Below are 10,456 nucleotides of genomic sequence, written 5' to 3'. Positions count from 1 at the left end.
CTCCAGACTCCATGCTCTTAGCTCCATACTCCACAGATCCTGGTTCTAGCAAGCGTCAAAGCCTTGGGACTGATGGTCAGCGTTTTGTGATGACTCTTTTCACTCCAGTTGCACAACGGGCAGGGGCGGGTGGGGGGGGGTTTGACAGCTTTGGTCTACCAGCTTCTGTCAGCACTTTCCCTGTTTTTTTTTTTTTTTTTTCCTTCTCTGGGCCTCAGTTTTTCCAGCTTTAAAAACAAAATGATGAAGAGATATCCAGCAATCCCACTTCTGGGAATATATCCAAAGGAAATAAAAACGGGATATCTGAAAACTTTCTGGGTCTGTATTCACTCCAAGTGCCTTAATTTCCTCATCTGTAAAATGGGGACAACAGGAAATTCTCATACGTGTTAATCGATGAAAACTTGAAGCCATTTTTCTAAATTCAATGAGCCAGTCACAAAGGGCTTGGACTGGGACCCTCTGCACGACCCTTGGAGGGGTGACCACTGCTTCCCCACCCATCTGGCTGGGCTGCACCAGCAGTTGGACCAAAGCACTCAGGCGCCTGGAGCTGCCCAATGAGGAATGGCCACAAAGGGGCGTGGCCACGCTGCGTAATCCGGGCCTATGTCCCAGGACTCAGTTTGCTATATCTCAAATTTGGTCCCACCGCCCCCCACCATGGGTCTGCAGCTCTACCTGGACCTGCTGTCCCAGCCCTGCCGCGCCATCTACGTCTTCGCCAAGAAGAACGGCATCCCCTTCGAGCTGCGCACCGCGGAGCTGCTCAAAGGTGGGCCTGTCGGGGTTTCGGGGGCCTAGAGGTCGGGTAGGAACGGGGAGGCCAAACATCGCTTAGGGGTACCCTTCCCTGCACCACCTCCTTCCTGGAGCCATTGCCAAAAAAAGTGAACCACGGGGAAGATCCGAGATTCTAATAATCCTCCAAACTCTGAGAAGACTGGACTCAGCCTAGGCCACGTAAAGGGGCGGGGTCGGGGAGGTCACAGAGAAAGAAGGAGAGACCTGGCGAAGAAAGGGACGCAGCTGGCTCTAGGGACAGGGGATCTCTGGAAAAGAGAGGAGGGCGGGAGGAGAGGGGTTAAGGCGTCCAAGTGTAGAGACTGGGACAGCTCAGTCCCTCCTTTGTGGTCTCCTGAAATTCGCAACTGCTGAAATTCCCAACAGCAGGCACTGCCCCAACTTCCCAGCCCTGCCCTCTGCACCGGCCTAGTCTGCACTGGAGTCCCTTTCGGTGCTCTCCTCCTCCCTCTCAAGTGTCGCCTTTATTCGCCCTTCTGTTACTCTTTTTCCTGGTGCAGAGGGGACACTCCATGGGGGTGTACTGGGAGCAGAGAGGGTTGTGGGGGCTCGATGAACCCTGTACCCTGAGCAGGAGGATTTGTTTCTCTGTCAGGCCCCCAAAGCCCCGAGGACACACAGGCATGCTGAGTTCCTGGCATTTGGGTGGCACTGGGTGTTCTACACCCAAGTTGCTTGGGGAGAAAGTAGGGCGACTCTACTTGGCCGAGCCTTCCACCCAGCGCTGCCCCACCACACCTTTGTGCGTTTGCACTGGCCCTTCTGCCTGAATCATCGTCCCTTCCCAGCGAGCGTCCTCTGTGGGCTGCCACTTGTCCTGCCCGGGGGTTTCCTCTGCAGGGTGTGGGGCAGGAGAGAGGGCATGAGGACAAAGGGATGTCAAATAGAGGGGTGCACAGGGAGATGTGTCTCACCAGGAGGGGAAGGCACAGTTTGGAGGGAGGGAAAAGGGAGGACTGTGGGTGTGGGGGAGGCTGGAGGGTTGAGGCAGTTGTGTGTGGTTTTGAGGAGCCTTCCCAGATCCTGAGGTAATGGGGAGCCATGGAAGGCTGTTGAGCAGGGAAGGGATGAGACTTGAGTGCCACTCAGAAGCTTCTCTCTGAATGCATCTGCAGGAGCAGAAACCTCTCAGATAAACTCAAGCAGAGGCCAAAGTCCTGTGGGGAGTAGGGGTTGGGACCCTGGGCTGTAACTTTGGGTGCTGTGGGGAGGAACAGAATGCTCCAGCTCCAGCTCCAGCTCCAGCAGAGTCTAAAGCCAGGGCCAGCTCTGTGTCCCCAGTGCTCAGAGAAAGGTGAGCAAGAGAACACAGAAGGGCCAGTAGAAGCTGGCTGCAGTTAAACTGATATCAGGAAAAGGCTGTTTCTCTGTGTTTGGTGGCCCTACTAAGGGTACTATAGGAAGTCCGAGCTCAGCCACTCTGCACTTGAAGCTTGGGACACCCCAAATATGAATTCATGAAGCTGATGAGGATGCAAAGACGGTGGGTGGGGTGTGTATGAAAGCCCACCTGCAGCACCATGCCCTGAACCCTGAGCTGTGTTGCAGACGGGTGTTCTGTGGGGAGATGTTATGCCCCCTGGGGCTCGCCAAAGGGGGTCCAGGCCTATTGGCAGCACCTGGCAGAGCAGCTTCCGGCTTTTTCCATAGTGGCCTCCACCAGCCTTTGCCATGCAGGAAAGCGGCTGCGGGCTGGGAAACAGCTGTGAAATCGGGGCCTGGGCATTGCAGGGAGTGGGCATGGGCCTCCCAGGGCTCAGCGTTTTCCTCTTACTGCCTGCAATGATGCACTCTCTGCAGGCCAGCACCTCAGTGATGCCTTTGTCCAGGTGAACCCCCTGAAGAAGGTGTCTGCTTTAAAAGACGGGGACTTCACCTTGACAGAGAGGTAACCAAGGCCCTGGGCTGCTACTGGACCTCGTTGGAATCATCTTGTCCTAACCCTCTACTTTATAGACAAAAACAACTAATGTCTTTAGAGGTGAAAAGCCCTTTCTTTACCCAGTATGCCACCAAGAGTCAAGGCTGGAACGCAAGCCCCTGCCTATTTGCTGGACCAGCCCCAGGGATGTATTTTACTTCTGTACTCATCGTGTGATTTTGGTGAGAGCACCCCGGAGAGGGAGTCAGGGCAGGAGGTAGCAGCATTAACCCCGGAGAGGCAGCTCTCTGGCCAAACTTGTATGGAGGCGGCCCCGGGGTGTCCGGCTACTTGGTGGCCTCAGCTCCCAGCTGCAGCTTCCCTGAGTGGGCCTCACCCGTGGGAGGACCCCCTGCACATGTGGACATTTTGTATCACAACAGATCCCAAGGAGTGGGAGCCTCCTTAGGGAAGGTCAAACCTTTTTTCTGCCCCTTTTGTCACCTACGTCACCCTCCCACAAGGACAACTCAGAGCTTTGGAACTCTTCTCTGGAATATGGAGGTGAATGCACCCCCAAAGAATTCCTCCGACAGTCTGCCAGTGCCGTCTTCCACCCCCCCGGCGGCCCCTCCTCTCCCGAGTCCTTGTGTCTCCTGGTGTCCAGCGCCCACGGGCATCTGCTAGGGGCAGCATGCAAATATCTATTTCTCTGTCTCTTCTCTCTGCCTCGGGAGGTCTGTGGCTCCCAGGGACCTCCACCCTCCTGAGAGTGGCTGGGCACAAAGGGAGCTGTGGAGAACCTTGTGCAGACAGGCGAGTGGTTAGGCTTGGGTGTGGGGGCAGGATTCCTGACAGGAAGACGGGCCAGTGGCACATACAGAGGTTTTTCTGCTCTTTTGGCTGGGGTGTCCAGCCCTTGGGGTACCCCAAGTTCCTAAAAGCCTTCCTGTGCCCCACATTCACACATCCCCTGTGCCCTTCCTGGTATATCCTTGTCCCAACTCCATGGCAGCCCCCAGAACCCAGGGCAGGAGGAGAGCCCCAGGGGCCCGGTCTGTTCTGCTGCTCCACGATCCTGCAGCAGCCCCAGCATTTCCTCCAGGAACACAGAGGGATGGCAAGGAATGAAAAGGGATAACAGGAAGGACTTTGTGAACAGTCAGGCCATCTGACACTGGTTTGAATGCCGATAATGACACTAGATGCAGACTGGAAAGAACTGAACTTCTTCCGGTCTAGCTCTGATGCCGTCTCCTTGAGTACCCTCTAGCTCTGAGTACCCTCGGGAAGCTCTCTGGCCTTCCCGTCAGAAACTGTCTCTGAGCACAGCGTCTGATGGGACACTGCGCTGTAGAGTTTTGCCTCGTGGGAGGATGAGCTTGGGCATTAGCCTCAGACTCTCAGCCCTGCTGCCACCAAAAGCTGTGTGCCCAGGGCAGGTTTCTTCACGGTTCTAAGTCTGGCTTCCTTGTCTGGAAAATGAGGCAAATACCTGGGCATGTTGTCAGGAAGACTAAGGAAGGGACTCTGTATGAAACCTCTAGCACCGTGCCTGCCCACCTCCAGCATGTCCCCCCTTCCCCTGCAGCGTGGCCAGTCTCCTCTACCTGACACTGAGTATCAGGTCCCTGACCACTGGTACCCTGAGGACCTGCAGGCTCGTGCCCGTGTGGATGAGTACCTGGCGTGGCAGCCGGTGGCTCTGTGGAGAAACCGCCTCTGGGCCCTGTGGCATATAAGGTGAGGCCCTGGGCGGGGCGGTGAGGGCATTGCCCCAGAGAAACTCGGGTACCCTCGCGTTCTTTCCAGTTTGGAGGGGTCCTAACACTCCGACCTTCACTTCACTGATTCTTTGATCTGTTCTGCTCGGGTTGCTGCTAAACCCATCTAATACATTTTTCATCTGAGATAGTACTTTTTCATTTCTAGAAATTCCATTTGGTTCTTTTTTAGAGTTCCCTTTGCTCTGCTGAAATTCACCATCTGCTCATTTGTTTCATTCATCTTTTCTTCTAAGTTCTTAAATACATTTATAATAATTACTTCAAAGTCTTTGTCAGCTAATTTCAACATCTGGGTTCTCAGCGCGTCTGTTTCTATTAGTTGTTTTTTATTCTTTTGAATAATGGGTTGCATTTTCCTCTTTCTTTTTCTTTAAATTTAATTTATTTATCTTTAGAAGGGAAGGAGAAAGGGAGAGAAACATCAATGTATGGTTGCCCCTTATGGGAACTGACCTGCAACCCAGGCATGTGCCCTGACTGGGGATCGAATCTCGATCCTTTGGTTCGCAGGCCCACACTCAATCCACTGAGCTACACCAGCCAGGGCAAATTTTCCTCTTTCTTTAGATGTTTTATCATTTGTTATTGTGTGCAATACATTATGTATAAGGCTAGAGGTTGAAGTACATAGTACTCTAAGAAGGAGCTTGCACTGTTGACAGGGAGCCTGGGTGGAGGTTAATCTCTTACCGCTAATCAGCACTGGGCTGACTGGCAGCTTTAGTTTCTGGTCATCTTTGGTTTTAGGTATCTTGAGGGTGGGATCAGATTCCTTAATTGCCCCAGCCGGGATTTGGAACCTAAGCACCAACTACAGCCTTGAGATCTGCCCACTTTTCAACCCCACCCTCCGTTCCCCACGAGACTACTTAGAAAAATCCCACGCAGATGGTGAGCTTGAATCCTGCCTGCTTAGCCCCAGGGAAGAGAGTGGCTCGTCTTGGAAGGGCTCTCGACCCCCTGGAATGCAGTCCATTTAGTTCAGTGCGGCACAATGGAACTATAAAGTGAGCCGCATATATAGTTTTCCATTTTTTAGTAGCCACATTAAAAAAGGTAAAAAGAAACCGGTGAAATGAATATAAATTCAGGAAACAGGTGACATTACTTATAAACACATGAAAAGATGCTCAGCATGGCTAGTTATTAGGGAAGTGAGAATTAAAACTACAGTGAGATACCACCTCACACGCGTTGAGATGATGTATACCAGAAAATAATAAAGGTTGGTGAGGATGTGAGGAAACTGGAACTCTTGCGTACCGTTGTTGGTGCAGCTGTGGAAATCGGTATGACAGATCCTCAAAAAGTTAAAAGTTGGATAAATGGAGATGGAGACTTGACTTGGGGTGGTGAACACACAATATAACATACATATGACGTATTATAGAATCGTACCCCTGAAACCTATATAATTTCATTAGCCAAGGTAACCCCAATAAATTCTATAAAAAAGTTTTAAAAATTCAATTATGAGATGGTCCAGCAATTCCACTTCTGGGTGTAAACCCAGAATAATTGAAAGCAGGGCCTCAAAGAGACTTCTCACTCCTGTCCTTAGCAGCATTATTCACGATAGCCAGAAAGTAGATCCGGTGTCTGTGCTCATTGACAAATGAATGGTTAAACAAAGTGTGGGACAAACATAACATGAGATATCGTTCAGTCTGAAGAAGGATTGGACTCATGATAAACGTGGATGAGCCCTGAGAATATTATGCCATGTGAAATAAATAAGCCAGACAGAGAAGGACAAATGATGTGTGACTCCACTTATGGGAGGTACCTAGAGTAGTCAAATTCACAGAGAGAGAAACTAGAGTCAGGGCTGCTCGTGGCTGCTGCAGAGGGAAGAATGGGTATGAGTTTACTGGAGACAGAGTTTCAGTTTTGCAAGATGAGAAGAGTTCTGGGGAGGGATGGTGGCGACAGTGGCCCCCGAACGTGGAGCACTTAATACCGCTCAACTGAACACTTAACATTGGTTAAAATGGTCCCTTTTATGACATAATTACCATAATTAGAATATTTTAGCCCTGGCTGGGTAGTTCAGTGGGTGAGAGCGTTGTCTGCGTACCTGAAGGTTGCAGGTTCAGTCCCCAGTCAGGGCAACTCACAAGAAACAACCAATGAGTGAGTGCGTCAGTAAGTGGGACAGCAAGTCGGTGTTTCTCTTTCTCTTCCTTCTCCTCTCTTTCTTCCTCCCTTAAAGTCAATAAGTAAAAAAAAAATTTGTAATTTTAAGTGCCATTTTCAAATGTAGCCAATAGAAAGTTTATTGATGGAATATCTTGCATTCTTTTTTTCTTCCTTTTTTTGGCTCTAAGTTCTCAGCATCTGGTGGTGTGTTTTGCATGTATAACACACCCAAGACCAGCCACACTTCTCAAGTTCAACAGCCACTTGAGTCTAGTGGCTATAGTTCAAGTTTAGGCTTTTTTCTTTTTTTGTTCTTTTCTTTCCTTTTTATGAAAGTGCTGTAACTTTCTGGTGGCTTGAAAGAAAAATAAGGTTATTTTCTTTCCAGGATGGTTGTGGTGGGACTAATTGTTTTGTGTGTGACTGTTGATATCCTAATCAGAAGAAGGACTTCTCATTTAAAAAAAAATGTAAGGCTAATTCTGGATCATGAGCTTTATTGCCCTGACTCATTGAAGGGTCACGAATTGAAGGGTCGCAGGTTCCATTCCCAGTCAGGGCACAGGCCTGGGTTGCGGGCCAGGTGCCCAGCAGGGTGTGCCCAAGAGGCAACCACACATTGATGTTTCTCTCCTTCTCTTTCTAAAAATAAATAAAGTCTTTTAAAAAATAAAAGCAAGAAGCTTTTTAAAAATGTCTGTAAAAAAAGAAATAAACATTAGAGAACAAAAGTCAAAAGACCTCTTTGTTGTCCTCAATCCTTCCCGAGAGCCACCGGGATCTGGCGTGAGTCCTTCCAGCACAGGATTCTATCCATCACTTCGTGTAGGTGTAGCTATAACCAAAATACAGTTTTACTTTGAATGTGTAAACGTTTATACAAATGCTCTGAGACCACTCTGCAACTTGCATCTTTTTTGTATTGCAATAAGTGGCTATAATTTATTAATTTTTAACTATTCATAGTATTTCATCATGTGAATACATCAGAATTTATTACCCTCTCGTGGTCTTTTATATATAAAGAGAAACAAAACCACTTTTTAAAACCCTAAGAACTTTGGAACCACCAAATCGGAACCGAAGTGTGGACCGTCTCTTGCAAGTGCAAGGCAGGTAGGTGATAAACGGGGGAGGCGGGTCCAGTGGACTGAGAGCCCAGGTGCCCCTCCTGAAGGAGCAGCTTCTCTCTGCATCCGCCTTAGGTGCCGAGAAGAGTTACCAGGTAGCAATGGTGACCCCATGTGGCCAGCTCCCTTTGTCAAAAAGAAATTGGAAATCCGGACTTCTATAGGAAATGTCTCCATTTTTAAAAGTCAACAGCTGATCCATATTTTTAAAAAATTCTTTAGCCAAAGGAATATCATTAGCTCAGCACTGGCCTCCGGGTCACCAGTGTGTGATCCCTACTCTTCCCTTGTTGTATGGGGGTGGGAACTGAAGCCCTGTGCCCGGGTCCGAGCATGGTCCCAGTCCCGTTTACCTTTCCCAAATCCCAGGCTCCTCCAAGCAACTCTGCTGCTCCCAGAATGAAGCCCAGCATGAAGCCCCCTCCTGTGCTCCCTGTCCCACTGTGTCTCAGTGACAGCTGTCCAGCCTGAGGCTGTTGAGAGCTTTGCCCTAAAATGCCCTCCTCCCTAAGTTCTGGACACGTTTCTTCCCTGGTTAGCTCACTGGGTCAGAAGATGTTCTACACTTGGCTGAGTCTTTTCTTGGCTGTGCCATCTCTGGAAACTGACTGTCCCTTTCTGGGCCTCACTTTTTTATGTACAATATGAGTCATGTACTGTTATTCCTATATCATAGATGAGGGCACTGAGGCTCAGAGGGTTTGCAGATTTTGCCCTAGGTCACACGGTTTGTGACAGAATGGAGACCTTAAAAGCCCACACTACTAATTACTTATCCTGTGAAAGGGATTGATTTTTATATCAGGAGAAAAGAGGTTATGAAATATGTAGTTTCAAAGCAAGGCTCCTCCCCTCCACCAAAGTTCAGGTTTCCTTTGAGTCATTATTCACGGGGTTTGGCTGAGCCTCCTCAAAAGCTGAGGAGGCTCAGCCAATCAGAGCTCATGGGAGTAGGAATAGTTCAGGAAAAAGGGATCCTTTGGGAATTTTCCTGCAACCCTACCCAGGACATGGAAGAAAGGTGTATGGAGCCAGAAAGCAGGTCCAAGGCCAGGGTTGGGCATTGCTTGCCTTTCCTGATCCCAAGGCTGGGCTGGCTCCCCACTGTCCCCTGCTTTGCCTGTCCATCCACCAGGTGATGTTCCCTGTGTTCCTGGGTGACCCTGTATCTCCCAAGATGCTGGCAGCCACATTGGCTGAGTTGGATGTGACCCTGCAGATACTTGAAGACAATTTCCTCCAGAACAAGGCCTTTCTCACAGGGCCCCACATCTCCCTAGCTGACCTGGTAGCCATCACGGAGGTAATGCACGTGAGAACAAGGGTAGGGTGGGCCCACCAGGCAGGGTGGGTCCTGCTCATGCCAACCCTCCCACCCAACTGTGGGACTGTACTTATTTATGGTAACCTCTTCTGGAGCTATGTGGTCCCCAAACTAGGCAGATGCTGTCGTTCTTGGCCTCACCTATCCACCTATCCATCCTGTCCTGTCTACTTTTCCCTACAGCCTGTGGGTGCTGGCTGCCAAATCTTTGAGGGACAACCCAAGCTGGCTGCATGGTTCCAACGTGTGGAGGCAGCAGTGGGAGCGGTCCTCTTCCAGGAGGCACATGAGGTCATCTTGAAGGCCAAGGACATAGACCCACTTGCAGACCCTTCTATAAAGCAGAAGCTGATGCCTAACGTGCTGCCCATGATCCGATGAGACAGGAAGCCTTGCGCCTGCTCTGCCCTAGGCTGTTCCCAGAGCACCTGCACTTCAGTGTCGCATGGGAGGCAGACCCAGAGAGCAGAGCTGACTCGCCCAAGCCCCATCACTCCTCAGCCGAGGTCCCTAGCCCTACTCCATCTTCCACAGTCACCTGAAAGCCATGATGGGAATGGTTCACCCAGACCTTGTCTCCTTTAATCACCACATTTCGTTTTCAGTTTGGGAAATAAACCTTGGCTTAGCCTGAGCCTCTCCTTCTAACTCTAATGTGTGATTTGACCCTCCTTCTGCCCTGGCCCTGGTTTTGGTCTCTATCCAAAAGACAACCCCTGTTCCACAGCCCTGTGTGTCAGCTTCCCCCTGATAGTTGCCAATAATGAAATTAACAGCAGCTTTCTAGCCTTCTAATTCTTTTTTTTTGAATTTTTATTTTTTATTTTTATTTTTTATTGATTATTCCAGTACAGTTGTTCTATTCCCCCTTCATTCCCCTCCACCCTACCCCCCTGTCCCCACCATTCCCCCCCTTTAGTTTATGACCATGTGTCTCAAGTTCTTTAGATTCTGTATTTCCCATACTATTCTTGCCCCCCATCTATTTTCTATCTACTGTCTATGCTACTTATTTTCTGTACCTTCTCCCCCCTTCTCCTTCTCCCACTCCCCTGTTGCTAACCCTCCATGTGATCTTCATTTCTATGGTTCTGCTCCTGATCTAGCTGTCCTTTTAGTTTGCTTTTGTTTTAGGTGTGGTTGTTAATAACTGTGTTTGTTGTCCTTTCACTGTTCATGTTTTTTTTAACTTCTTTTTCTTAGATAAGTCCCTTTAATCTAGCCTTCTAATTCTTGCAGAAAGTGATTTGTCAGCATGGGGAACAACAGCCATTACCCATATGTTGGCTGTGGGCCTGGGGGTGGATCAGGTGGCTGGGCCAGCCGCCAAGGACGTAGCCCTTCAGCACCAAATACTACGAGTCCTGCATCCGTCCTGAGGAATTGGTCGGGGGAGGGGAAACTGAAC

General features: G+C 49.6%; 1 protein-coding gene across 1 annotated transcript; it reads left to right on the top strand.

Annotated features, from left to right (window-relative positions):
• The first annotated feature begins 666 nt into the window (after nucleotides 1-666).
• On the top strand, nucleotides 667-9,639 carry LOC119059190 (glutathione S-transferase theta-1-like). Its single transcript, XM_037158765.2, is given in 6 exon segments — nucleotides 667-778; nucleotides 2,608-2,695; nucleotides 4,260-4,282; nucleotides 4,285-4,406; nucleotides 8,857-9,036; nucleotides 9,232-9,639. Coding segments are annotated over 6 exon segments (723 nt in total). The 3' UTR covers nucleotides 9,430-9,639.
• Nucleotides 9,640-10,456: the final 817 nt, after the last annotated feature.

This window comes from Artibeus jamaicensis, unplaced genomic scaffold (genome assembly GCF_021234435.1).
Source record: "Artibeus jamaicensis isolate MK-2021 breed Jamaican fruit bat unplaced genomic scaffold, CSHL_Jam_final contig_1128, whole genome shotgun sequence".
NCBI lineage: Eukaryota > Metazoa > Chordata > Mammalia > Chiroptera > Phyllostomidae > Artibeus > Artibeus jamaicensis.
Note: the sequence above shows the minus strand (reverse complement) of the source record. Positions and strands in the feature narration are given on the sequence as shown.